This window comes from Dipodomys merriami, unplaced genomic scaffold (assembly GCF_024711535.1).
Source record: "Dipodomys merriami isolate MVZ:Mamm:240054 unplaced genomic scaffold, mDipMer1.0.p SCAF_51, whole genome shotgun sequence".
NCBI lineage: Eukaryota > Metazoa > Chordata > Mammalia > Rodentia > Heteromyidae > Dipodomys > Dipodomys merriami.
The window spans coordinates 4,470,519-4,483,516 of record NW_027206080.1 but is presented as its reverse complement, the minus strand read 5'-3'; the positions used below and the strand labels follow the sequence as shown (position 1 = coordinate 4,483,516).

General features: G+C 49.5%; 1 protein-coding gene across 1 annotated transcript in view; it reads left to right on the top strand.

The window, feature by feature from the left end:
• Galnt2 (polypeptide N-acetylgalactosaminyltransferase 2) overlaps window positions 1-12,998 on the top strand; it is a 136,801-nt gene that overhangs the window by 58,208 nt on the left and 65,595 nt on the right. Inside the window, exon 2 of the mRNA XM_069998169.1 lies at window positions 12,840-12,933. Coding sequence (XP_069854270.1) covers window positions 12,840-12,933 — 94 coding nt within the window. The remainder of the gene's footprint in view (window positions 1-12,839; window positions 12,934-12,998) is intronic.

Genomic DNA, 12,998 nt, shown 5'->3' with positions numbered 1-12,998 from the left:
TATCTGGGGAAGTGAGACCCAAGTTTCTGACGTTTCCTGGTTTGCAGGTATATCTGGGGAGGTGACTGTGCCCGTGGTGAGGTGTTGAGCCCACATTTCTGACTGCAGCCCTGGTTTGCATGTGTATCTGGGTAGGTGACCATGCCCCTGGCAAGGTGTTGACATGAGCATTCATTGTGTTATGTGACCTCTTGAGTTCCTGGTACCTGCCTTCAGCACCATTATGGCAGGTGAGAACGCTGTATTATGCCATGACACACCTGGTGGAACAGTTCTGAAAATAAATGCAAGTGTAACAACAAGTGCTGGTGGGGATGTAGAGGAAGTCAGTGGGACTCTCACTGAGGCTGGAGGAGGAGCAGATGACTCGGTGGCTGTAGGAGCAACTTGGCAGCTTCTTGCATAGCTAAGCACTTGCTCACATGTAGACCAGCAGTCCCACCCTGTGTTTATCCAAGGGTGATGGAAATTCACGTGCTCATGGAATTATCAATAGCTTTATATTTTCCCAAGCTAGCAGCTACTTAACTGTCTCGGAGGCAGTGGAAAATGTGCCCAGCCCCTGAAGCAGGCGTGAGCACCATCTGCTGCAGTGCAGTGGCCGTCTCGCAGACCGCCTGAGCAAGAAGTACATCAGGAAGCCACAGGCTGGGTGATTCCTTTTCCACTGCAGAAAAGGTAAACTCTAGAGAAACAGGAGATTCAAGGTTATCACGCTCTGATGTGTGTGGAGCTTTTTGGGGGATGGAGCCATTCTGAATGTAGAGCATAGAAATATTTGCACAACTATATGCAACTGTCAAACTTCAGCTCAATTGCTGAAAAAGTGGGCATTACTGTAAGTTACAGTAGTTAAAAAGTAGGGAAGAAATCATGAGCCAAGTCCAGAAAGTGAGATCAGTCATGTCATATGCAAAGCTATGGCAGAATAGGCCAAAGCTGAGCAGCTCTAAGGTCAACCTAGCTAGGTAGAGCAGGACTCTGCTACCAGGATGCATCCACACAGCCCGGGACTTTGGGAGCCCAGGTGAATGTATGCCTGTGTAAGGGCTAGAAAGCATGGGGGAGGGAGAGCTGGAGGGCCGTCAGGTCTTGGGCGGTGCAGCATTGTACAGATGAGGTCCGGATCTTGGAGAGACTTGAGGTCCATGGACAATGTGTTACCTTTTCTTAGACATGGACACAAATATATGAAGTCATAATTTCTATTTCAGAAAAATGCCAAAATCAGGAGTAAGCAGCAGGTTTCCCGAGGACCTTTGCCCACTGCATTGCTCCACACCTGTCATCTGCAGAATGTTTTCATTTGGGGATTCTTCTCTTCTTGGCTTAGCTGTCAGGGCTGCAGGCCTGGACCTGCCCTGGTGTCTTTATCATTTGTCTCATAGACCCACTGAGTCAGCTATGTGAACCCACATCTCCAGGAACACTTGCATGTATCATGCTAGTCACAGGTCAAGCAGATGACTGCTGTTTGAAAGGCTTTGTTCATTACCCAGGTGTCTATGGAGCCACAGGGAGGACCAGGCCTTTGTGGTGGTGTTTCAGAGGTCTGCCTGCCCAGCTCTGGGTCTCAGTCGTGAGGGCAGCCTGTCACCTGGTGTTTGGAGGACCGGCTGGTGGGGTTGCTGCTCTGGGTCTCAGCTGCGAGGGCAGTCTGTCATCTGGTGGTTAAAGAGGACCAGCTGGTAGGGTTGCTGACTTTACTTTTGGATGAGGCAGAGCACAGTGGTCGAAACAGTGTTTAGAAAAACCTGTGTCACCTGCAGTCTATAAATATTCTTTGGCTTTGCCTGGCTTGGGAAGGATGCCTGTGTTCAACTGTGGCTGCTGCCCTGTGCTCTTAGCCAAATGACTGTCAACCCAGAAGTTAGTCTCTGGTTTGTCACTAGTTGCTTCTTCCTCTGTGGACATTAATGACACATGACTTCCTATCTTTGCAGACAAGGCCTAATCTTTTCTCTTGAGACTTTGTTTTTTCTTGAGTTTACTAGAAGGATCAGGAAAAGGAGACATATGGTATGAGGCTGGAGCATACAGAATTGCCCAGTGAATTCATGTCTGTTTGGCTTGTGATTTGGCATCCTCATGAGTCTGAAGAGGGCATTTGAGCGGGGGTGGGGGCATCCTAGTGGATGGATGGAAAGGGCAGTTGAGCTGGGGGCATTCCTGTAGATGGATGGAGAGGGCAGTCAAGCTGGGGGCATCCCCATGGATGGGTGGATGGAGAGGGCAGTCGAACTGGGGGCATCTCCGTGGATGGATGGATGGATGGAGAGGGCAGTTGAGCTAGGGGATTCCCCATGGATGGGTGGGTGGATGGATGGATGGATGGATGGATGGATGGATGGATGGATGGATGGAGAGGACAGTCGAGCTGGGGTCTCCTTAGGTCCAGACATGCCAGGCTTTCTCACAGGAGGGGACATTGCTGCTCCTCACTGTCAGGGTCTTGAGTTCCCTGGGTTGTGAGACAACCTCTGAGTGCCACCTGCCCACCAGGCAGGCTACATATGATGACTTGGTGAATTCTGACTCTCACCTGGAGCAGGGCCAAGTATGTCTTAGCCCCTCGGCTCAAGTCTAGTCCAGCTACCCCCTGCAGACCATCTCCAGCCACAGTGGCTCCTCTTCCTTGAGCTGCCTTTTCATGGGAGAGGTATTGAACCTGGGCCAGGCCAGCTTGGCAAGGTCCTTGTGGAGTCCCTGTCGAGAGCCTTGCTCCTGTCCTTGGAGAGACAGGCAGTGGGCTTCCAGAATGATGATGAGCTAGTGAAGAAGAGAGGGGAGCTTCAGTCTTCATTTTGCGATGGTATCTCTGAGTCCACATGCCCACCAGGTACTCATTGCTGTCCCAGGACCAGCACTGTCATCTCCCAGTAGTCCTCCCTCGCCTACCCTCCAGGTTCTCATGTGTGTACAGAGGGCACCAAACCTGGAATGGGGCTTGTCAGCTCAAGCGGTGTGGCTGGCATTAGCCTTCACTCTGTGTGGGTCTGTCTGACTGAGTCCCTCTTCCTCTTGAAGTTCAGGGCTCCTCCGCCGAGCAGTTCTGGTTAAGGATTTTCTGCATGATGTTATTCTGCACCCACGTCTCTGTTACCTGCTGTCACCTCACGAATTATCCCAGACACGGTGGTTCACAACACAATGCTTGCTTGCTTCTTGAAGCTTGCAGTGGATGGGGAAGTCTTTGGTGGTGAGAGGTAGCGTCTGTGTCTCTGGTGTTTGCTGGCTCTTGACTGGGGTCTCCTCTTTCCACCTGGAAAGCAGCCCAGGCCTGCTTCCACAGAGTTGCTGGCATGCGTTGGGCAGAGCCGCTCAGGTGACCAAGTCCAGCTCCCCACTCCAGCCATCCACAGAGGAGTCATGAGGAAATGTGCCCATTTCTGAACTACCATATTCAAACCCCACTTCTCTCCAGAATTAGATCTCTGGTTGGGAACTTATGACTTTGAGTGACGAGAATGTGGTTCAGTGGCTCAGGCTATAGTGTCTTACCCTGTATCAGACTCTGCCGGCCTCCTCCTACACATTGTCCTACTTAATATGTCAACATTGCTACAAGTGGAAAACATGACTTCTGTGTCTGTGGCCAGAGTAGAAAGTTGAGTTTACCTCAAAGTCTGAGTTCCTTGCAGCAGGTCGCTTCTGCCTCAGTAGGTCAACAAGACAGTGTGTGCATGGGAGAGGCAACATTTGTAAACAAGTCTTCCAGAGTTAGGTGAAAAGAGGAGGGGTGGGTTGTGGCCATTTGCTACCCAAGCAGCTGTGGGCCACAGCAGGGGCCAGGTACTGTGGGGGAGCTTACTGAGTTTAGCCATCCTACTGTCTGCCTGCCCTGTCAGCCAGTCAGGCCTGCAGTCACTGTTTATATGCCCCTGATTCTATCATTCAGGCCTCTCTTTTCTCCTCTTTTACCTGGAGTGCCAACATTGCCTCTGGGGTGGTGGTAAAATGCAGGAGCACAGAGGTTTGGGCAGTGCCTAGTAACCTTGTCAGCCTGTGGGGTGGTGTCACTGTTGTTGAGTAGTGGTGAGTTGCCTTCTAGGATTGCCTGCCTGCTTCTCATCTCTCTCTCTCTCTCTCTCTCTCTCTCTCTCTCTCTCTCTCTCTCTCTCTCTCTCTCTCTCATGTGTGTGTGTGTGCATACACGTGCACGCACCTGTACTGGCATCAGTACCCAGTGATGACCTTACATTCAGTCCAGCAATGACCACGAGGTCACGAGCCCTCAGTGTTTGGCCAAGTTCTTGGAAAAAGCACAAAAACAATAGAGAGGATGATGCACACTACTGTCAAAGACTGTAGTAGTGCCAGCCTCTACTCAGCCCAGCAGAAACCTCTTTGGAGCCTGTCTCGGGAATAAAGGCCTCAGCATCTCTGGAGTAGCTCCCAGACCCTGGAGAGCATGGACCAGCTGTGTCTGGAGCGGAGGCAAGGTCTTCTCAGCTGTCCTGATGCCTCAGCAACTCTGTACATGCATGTTCACATGCTAGCCATACAATGTCTGCACTAGAGTTTAACATTGCTCATGTAGATAATTTAAGAATATGAAGTAATTGGAGTAGAAACAGCACCCAACATTCTCACTCTAGCATTTTTACTTCCTTGCATTTCATTTCAGACCAATCCATATGGATATATATTTTATATAGTTGCTTCATTGTGTACATAAGTATCTTCTGCATTTTCATCTAACATAAGCATCTTGCATATGCTATGTGATCTTTATCATAATTTTAATGGCTGTATAATACTCTTAAGGGGCTGTAACATAAATTAATCTTTTAGTAGAGGAATATTTTAAGTTCTTTTATAAATAATGCTGCAGTATGTGCATGGAGTGGAATCCTTATTTTGGGTTAATTTTTGTGATAAATTCACAGAAGTCCTGTAGTGGAACTGGAGAGGGGTCAGGCCCTGTGGCTCCCAGCTCCCAGGAAAAGCAGCAGCCGCCTACGGTGCCAAGGGTTTCTGTGGTCCCATGTACCACACCATGTTTGGGGTGGCACAGAGGCTCTGTCCAAACGGACGTCTGCGCCAGGCTCAGTGCTGAGAGATCAGCCATGGTGTAGTGGCTCCCCTGTTCTTCCTGTGCACTCTCTCTAGCAAGGCAGAGACCTTCTTTCTGTAGAAGAAGGATTGGCACTTACTAAAGCTAAGATCTTATGGGAAAAGTAGACTTAGCAGGTAGCAGTTGGATCTACAAATGGAGAATGCCCATGGTGCTCTTTTTAATTAGCAGGAAGGGTGTAGTAGTAAGGGGTTGAAATTCTGTTTATGGATGCCTGTGTGTGAGAACTTCTGTGGACTGATGCCTGTATGTCGTCACTCTGAAGTGCTCCTTGCTTGGTCTTTCCCCAGATGCAGACAGTGCTTGTGGTGCCTCTCCTGTGGTTCCTGTCTCCCGCTACACTCACCATCTTTCTCACAGGCCCTTGGAGCCACCCTTGTTTTTCTTCTTCACTGTGTCACGGGCATCTTATCTCAGCCTTTGGGTTGCACAGCCTCAACCCGGCTGCAGGTGTCACGGGGGCATGAGATGTGATGTTATACTACCACCTCTCCTGTCACCACCTTTTCTCCCTGTCTGGTAGCGGGCCAACATCACCATCCCATAACTACCCTACGACTTCCACCTGGCACTGATCAGCTCCCCGGGAGCCAGGGCCAGCTACAGAGCCAGCTTGGGTTTCCAGTAGGTATCACCCACACCAGTCACCATATAGATTTCTCCCTTCTTCTCGTGGTCTCTAGGGTGCACAGGTCATGCTGTGTCTCCCTTCTTCCTGTGGGCTCATCTTAGGATGCAGAGGTCAAGGCGTGTTTACTTTCTTCCTGTGGCCTCATCTTGGGTACACAGGTCATGCCATGTCTCCCTTCTTCCCATGGCCCCATCTTGGGATGCACAGGTCATGCCTCTCCCTTCTTCCCATGGTCTCTGGGATGCACAGGTCATGTCCTGACTTCTTCAGCAGCATTCTGAGGCCTCTGTTCTCCAGCTTACTGCTCACCTCCCTCTTCAAGTTCTAACCTTAATGCTCCCAAGCTGAATGCAGGAATCTGAATGAGCCCCTCCGTTGGAAGTAGGGAGATTGCTGCATGGGTCACCTTCTGGTTGGAGGATCGATGAGTTTGCCAGCCTGTACAGGCCTGGTGGGTATTTAAGAATGCCCATCCTTCCTACTCTGGGCTGCTCCACCTGGGCTCTGCTGCCTAGAAATGTGAGAATTTGTGATGCTTTGTGTGGAGCTGGTAGGAAGAGGCTTATTCACAAAAATCTTTGTTTAGTTCTCACCCCTGGGGCCCTTAGGGGCTCTTAGTAAGTGGAGATCCATAAAACAGATTCTTGATCTGCTGCTGGTTCTGACTCAGAGACCACAGGAATGTCAGGTGAGACCCCTGGTATGGAAGCCAGGCCATGCTTCCTGGGAGAACGGCTCAGGATGGAGGTGTTGAGCCCAGGTGTTGCTGCCAGGCAGTGAGGACTGGGGTCACCGTGGGGGTCAGGATGGCAGGAAGGGAACTGTGGCGAAGGGGGCGGGAGTCATGATGCCAGGACCAGCAGCTGTGGATGCTTTCTGCTCCCCACCCCACCCCTCTCTGCTCTGCCACTGCCCTGGGCTCTGCACCTCAAAACACTGCCTGTTGCTTCATCTCCATCATAGGCTTGCCTTCTATTGGGAGTCAGAAGTTACTGCTTTATTTTAAAATGCATCTGCTTTCTATATAAGTCAAGAAAGCATTTGCTAAAATAACTAATGTTCTTGTGAAAAGCCATTTTCCAGTCAAGCTGGCTGATGTGTACAGCCTTTCTCTGTGTTAGAGAGTCTGCTCAGCCTAGCTGACAGTGGAGCTGCAGTGGAAGAAAGGTTTGGTTATATGCCAGCTGGTGGCTGGGTTTTATGTTCACAGGAAAAGACAGACATCAGCGAAGGACTCTGTAAAGCAGCAGGAACTGAGCTTACCTTTGGGCCTTCACAGGTCTAGGGTTCCTCACCCTCATGACCTCAGTGGTCCTCACTCTCATGACCTCAGTGGTCCTCACCCTCATGACCTCAGTGGTCCTCACTCTCATGACCTCAGTGGTCCTCACCCTCATGACCTCAGTGGTCCTCACTCTCATGACCTCAGTGGTCCTCACTCTCATGACCTCAGTGGTCCTCACTCTCATGACCTCAGTGGTCCTCACTCTCATGATCTCAGTGGTCCTCACTCATGACCTCAGTGGTCCTCACTCTCATGACCTCAGTGGTCCTCACCCTCATGATCTCAGTGGTCCTCACTCTCGACCTCAGTGGTTCTCACTCTTGACCTCAGTGGTTGTCACCCTCATGATCTCAGTGGTCCTCCTTCTCCTTCATGAACCAAGTGTCTCCTCATCCTTATGGGCTCCACATTCAGAGCAAAGAGAAGTTGTAGGTGTGTTGCTTGCTTGTGACCACCTCATGCTGGCTTCTCCTGTAAGTAGGAGAGGTAAGTAGGTCTTCTGTAAGTAGGAGAGGTTAGGGTGGGATGATTGTTCTTGGAAAGAGGACTGTGATATGAAGCAGATCACCTCTAGGCCTTAATCCTCCTCAGTCTTCCAAACTGGCTGATCATTCTCATTGGAAAAATGGCTTTAAAGTCAGCATATTCCAGGAGATATACACCTTAGTTCCCTTGGCAGGAGAGGAAAAGAGTTAAAATACTGTTAAAATGTCCAGGCACCCCAGAAATACACATTGACTGATGTTGGCCCAGGAATGTTTAATTAATTGCTCTCCATTTATATAAATAAGATACAGACAGATATTTTGCTTGTAGGTTTCTAAAGTGTTAGATGGATAGAACAATTGGGAGAGATGTGTGAAGTTCCTGTGTACACTACACCCAGTTCCACTATGCCTACAATGTTGCCTTAGTAAGGAAAAGTTTTCATTTAAAGAATCAACCGTGGATATCTTTTTGTCAGTTAACTCCCTTCTCTGTTCTCATTTCCTGAGCTTCCTCTTGCCATTGCCCTTTCTGGCCTACACTGTCTAGGATACCCTTTGTCTCCCCTCAGCTGTAATGCCTTCTTAGACTTTCCTTCTGTGTTGTTGGTTCAGTGATTGGTTTGTATTTTTATGGCTCTGGCAGTTGGAGAAGTCCTAGGATTGTATGGGCTTTTTGTTTGTTTCTTCCATGGTCAGATTGGAGTTATAGACCTGGGGAGAAGGCCACAGAAGTAAAATATGTATTTGTTTCTCAGCAAGTCAAGAAGGAGCCAGCAGGAAATGAGGTTAGTGTCCTGTAGAGGAGCTGGACCCTCAATGGGAGAAGTAAGACTTAACATTCTTAGTGCTAGGATTGATGTTCACTTGGAGCCTTAGAGTTACATTATTCTGTCCTTGTTTGGTCTCAAGGCCATTGGAACTGAGGTTCATGGGGAGTAGCCAGAGTTGATTGAGGTGACAAGCCAGTACCACCCCAGCAACCTCAAACTTTCCCAGTGTGTTTGACATGTTAACACTGTTTCCCAATATGTAAGACTGTGAGTGTTCTTACATCGTTTGTTGGTTGGTAGCTACACATCCTGTGGAGAAACTGGATGTTATGCAGTGATACCACAGGTCTCATTCTCATAGAGAAAACTGGAGACTTCCTCTGCCTAACCCTGAGTGAGGGCCACTGAAGAACCAGTAGCAGCCAGCAGTTCCTTGTTCCACTGTAGACCATCTGTGGAGCAAACAGTTGGCTAGGTATGCAGGCCATGTTCTTTAGCAAGAAACTAGTGTGCCCTGAAACCTTGCTGTTAACTATCATTGTAGTGTCTTACCTCTTGAGAGATGGGCCACAAGTCTGAGTTGCCACTTCTTGCTACCAAACCTAGCAACCAGGCTTTGTAGAAATTTGAGTACTGCGGTTTGCATCAGGCTTCTTGACAGTTTCTGAACAGCCTTTAAATAACAAAGACAGTCAGTCAGTGAGAAAGGAATCGGTCATTTAGGTATTTTTGGTTCACATTCTGTGCTTGAGCATATGGTCTAGTAGCTAAAACAATTTAATACTATGAAATATACTTCAGTAGGGGAGACTAAAAACAGCCTATTTTCCCCCCTCTCCTTCCACAGTAATGGAATATCATCTTCATTGCAAGCATGATGTTAGCTGCTTAAATTATTTGAAGGCAATTCTGAACAGTTTAGCAATATGCCTAACATTTATTCTTCATTATTAGCTACTTTTATGTGTGTAAGCATGTTACTTTGGTAGTGTTTCATAATTGAAAAAACATCACAGGTGATAATTGTCCTAGGTGGGATGGGTTGGTGTGGCGTTACACCATGAAGATGTCCTTGCCAATTTGGAAGTAGGATGGGTTTGGGCTGCTGTGCTTTCAGGTCATGGTGAGTAAAGGCATCCCCCCTGATCTCACTCACACAGGGCCTGACTCTGTCTGGGTCAGCTGCCTGTACTGTGTCCTGGGCAGGGTGTGCACTCTGAGCTGTGATTCTGATGTCTAGGTCATAGCCACCAGCCTGATGGGTTAGGAAGTGTAAGACGAGAACCTCAAGTTCTCATTGTTCTGCCCACATATTCTAGAGAAAGAGAAGGAAAAGTCTCAGCACCTGCTTCAGACCACAGGGTCTCAGGTGGAATGTGAGTGTGTCCAGCTTTCTGCAGCGGCAGCCCCCTCCCCTGACAGCAAGCCAGAGTCCTGGGGAAGGCCTTCGGGTGTTGCGTTTGACCCTTTCTTCCCGGTGGAACCTGACCCACCACCTCTCTGCCCTGGATTTGGCTCAGCTTACTCTGCTGGTGTTGCCTCACCAGCCTGGCCACCTAGCCTCTCCCCTGTCCCTTCCAGTTGGTTCCCACCCCATCGCCAGAGCAATGGGCACAGCCTCAGACTACCCTGCCATGTACGTCCTGACCCTTTCCCTCTTCTGGAGCATCTGCTGCCAACCAGCCCCTCCCCAGCCTTCCCCATGCCTCCCTCAGTTCCCTGCACTGTGACCTCCCTGTGCCCAGTGCACAGCCTTTCTCAGAGGCTTCCCAGCCTGGCTTCTGGGTTCCTGCCCTTACCCCCTGTGGAACATGCATGTGTGGACTGATGGGCCAGGACGGAGAGAGGAGAGGAGATAGGTATCTGGGTAAGTGAGCTGCAGCCAAGGGAGTTGTGCCTGAGCTCTGAATTAGTCAGAAAGTCTGATCGTCATCCCAGACTGTCTTTGTAAGGTCTTGTTGTGATCAAGTGTATTCCAGGGCAAGTGGTTAGCAGGTCATTTCATGCTGTTAGCTCATATAGGGGCAGGACAGCAGGTGCCAAAACCTGGACTTAAGCCCTAAGTGTCCTGGGTTCAGATCCCACTTCTTTATGCATCTCTTGCCCCTCAGACTTTGTGTCCCAGCCTCGTCTTCTGTGTGGTGGAGATGGTGATTGTCAGAGGACAGCATGTATACAGTGTCTTTGGGCAGTGGGCTTCCCCTCCCCCCCCCCCCCAAGCAGGTAGCTAACTGACTGATTGCAAGTTTGGGCTTGGAAGCCCAGAAGATATCAACTCTGTGTGAATGACAGGCATGTACCTTTTGTGACATGTGGAGATTGAGCCCCTGATGACTTGGCTTAACTTGAGCTCTAGCCTGCTGTCCCTGTTCTGACCTGTGTGGGGACAGCTTCAGCTTTTCACTGCTGTGTGACTTGGACAAACTTTTAACCTGTCTGATCTTGTGAGTCGGGTCATTGCTAGTAAGTGGTGGCAGCTGTGCAGTGGCCTTCATCAGAGAGAGGCCCAGTGTGGTCTCTCCTGCCTGGTGCTGTGCCCCTGCCTCTCTAGTGTGTTCCTGTGGGTATGTGTGGCTGATGGGTGGGAGGAGGAGGAGGTTGGATGGTTTGAACCAGTAGCCAGGGTTTATGAGAGGCCAGATGTCTGGTGTGGGAGAGGTTATTAGCCACAAAATACTATAAGCAGGCTACAAAATAAAAATTAGCACCTAATTGAAAGTCTTCGCAGTGCCGCTCAGGCAGCTTCATGACCTGCTGATCTGCTTTCCCATACAGTACTGTGAAACCACTGGTCAACAGCTGATTCTGCCGCTCATACAGCTACCATGGCGATTGCAAAATTATTGCCAATTATAGCTTGAAAGTTTATAGCCAGATAATCTCAGAAACTAATTACAAGCATCTTCTCAATCTTTTTATAGCAGAAAACACTGAACTCAGGGCCTTGTGCTTACCTGGCAAGTCCTACCACTCTAGCTGAGCTATGTCCTCAGTCCTTTTGCTTTGTTTGTTCTTTAGGTAGGCTCTCCTATCTGGCCACTCTCAGACCTCAATCTTCCTATACCTGCCTCTTGAGTAGCTGAGACTATAGGTGTGAACTCCTGACCAACAAAACTTTTAAGTTGGAAAAATGTATTAGGTTAAATACATTTTTACATACGGGATAGGAAAGTACTAGGGGTGCTAGGGAGTCTGAGCAAGGTCTGCTGGGTAAGAGTTCCCCCCATGCAGCCTGACCCTCCGGCTTCCCTTGCAGGGATAAACCCAGCTGTACTGCCCACTGCAGATGCCGCAGGAGGAGAGAGAAGAAAAGCTGTGCCAAAAATGGGGGCTGAGATTAGTTCCTTCTTGTTACTGTGCTTCGGGCAGCAATGCCAAATGCAGAGAATTGCATTTGGGAAAGATGTGTCCTAGGGGTTGCCACTTTGCCTCCTCTTCCTCCCCCACCTCCCCTCTCCTCTTCCTCCCTCTCTTTCCCCTTCTCCTCTCCCTCCTCCTCCTTCACAGTACTGAGGCTTGGACTCAGGACCTGGAGCTCTCACTTGGCTTTCTTACTCAGGGCTGGCACTCACCTGAGCCACACTTCTTTCTAGTCCAACATTTTGTTTAGCTGACATGATATAGAGTCTTGGATCCTCTGATCACAGCCTCTTGAGGAGCTAGGATTACAGGTGTGAGTCACCACCACTGCCGCAGGATTGCCCTTCTTGAAGGTCTCACTTTGTACTTTAAAAAGCTGGCAGAGGTGCCAGCCTGGTCCTGAGAGCTAGCTGAACCCCAAGGAGTGGCTTCTGCTGCCCAGGCTTCTGTCGGCATCTGTTCAGGAAATGGCTGGTCTGTAGTACTAGGCCCAAGGGACACTTCTGATTTGTATTCTGCATAGAAACCTTTCTTATTTTATTCACAGAAATCAGATTCCAGAGGGTGGAAAATGCATTTAGCTCTGTGGTTGTGGAGTTGTAATTTAGTTTGATTTACTGTTGATGAATTAGAGCAAAACATTTGCCCAGATGAGTGGGATATATTCCACAGAGCTTGCATAGTCTTTGCTCTGCAGACCTACGCCCTGGCAGTCTGCTCCCCAGCCCCTAGTATGAAGCCACAGAGAAGGCCCACAGCCACCCACTCTGTGTGTCAGGCACCCAGACTTAAAGCAACTGCCTGTAGAGCTCCCAGAACCTTCAGAGGTTTGCTTAGAGTCACATGAGTTGTCTCAGAGCCACCTTTGTTTCCATGACCTTGCTGCCACAGAATCTTGTCTAGTCCACTTTGCCTGCTGTCTTCATGCTTGAAACTCTGGGATCCAGGGCACTGCTCTGAGCACATGCAACATGGGGATGAGGGGCAGTGCTTTCCAGCAAAGCCACATCACACTGTTCTTCTGGGTTCTGACCTTGTAATCCCCTGAAGGGGGGCCCTAGGCAGGAACTCAGCCACCCACCATTCATCCCCTGGGCTGACTGCATGGACTGTGTCCTAAGACAGCGTGCGTGCGTGCGTGCGTGCGTGTGTGTGTGTGTTTGTGTAGCTGATGCATGAAGGCATGCTTCAGTATCAGCAGATTCATTTGGTGTCTTTGTTCCTCCAGGAGGACTGGAATGAAATTGACTCCATTAAAAAGAAAGACCTGCACCACAGCAATGGCGATGAGAAAGGACAGAGCGTGGAGACCCTCCCTCCAGGTACGGTAGCCAGCAAGCATCTTGCTCTGCCTGAGTGACAGAATGAGTTGAATGTGCTGCTCTGA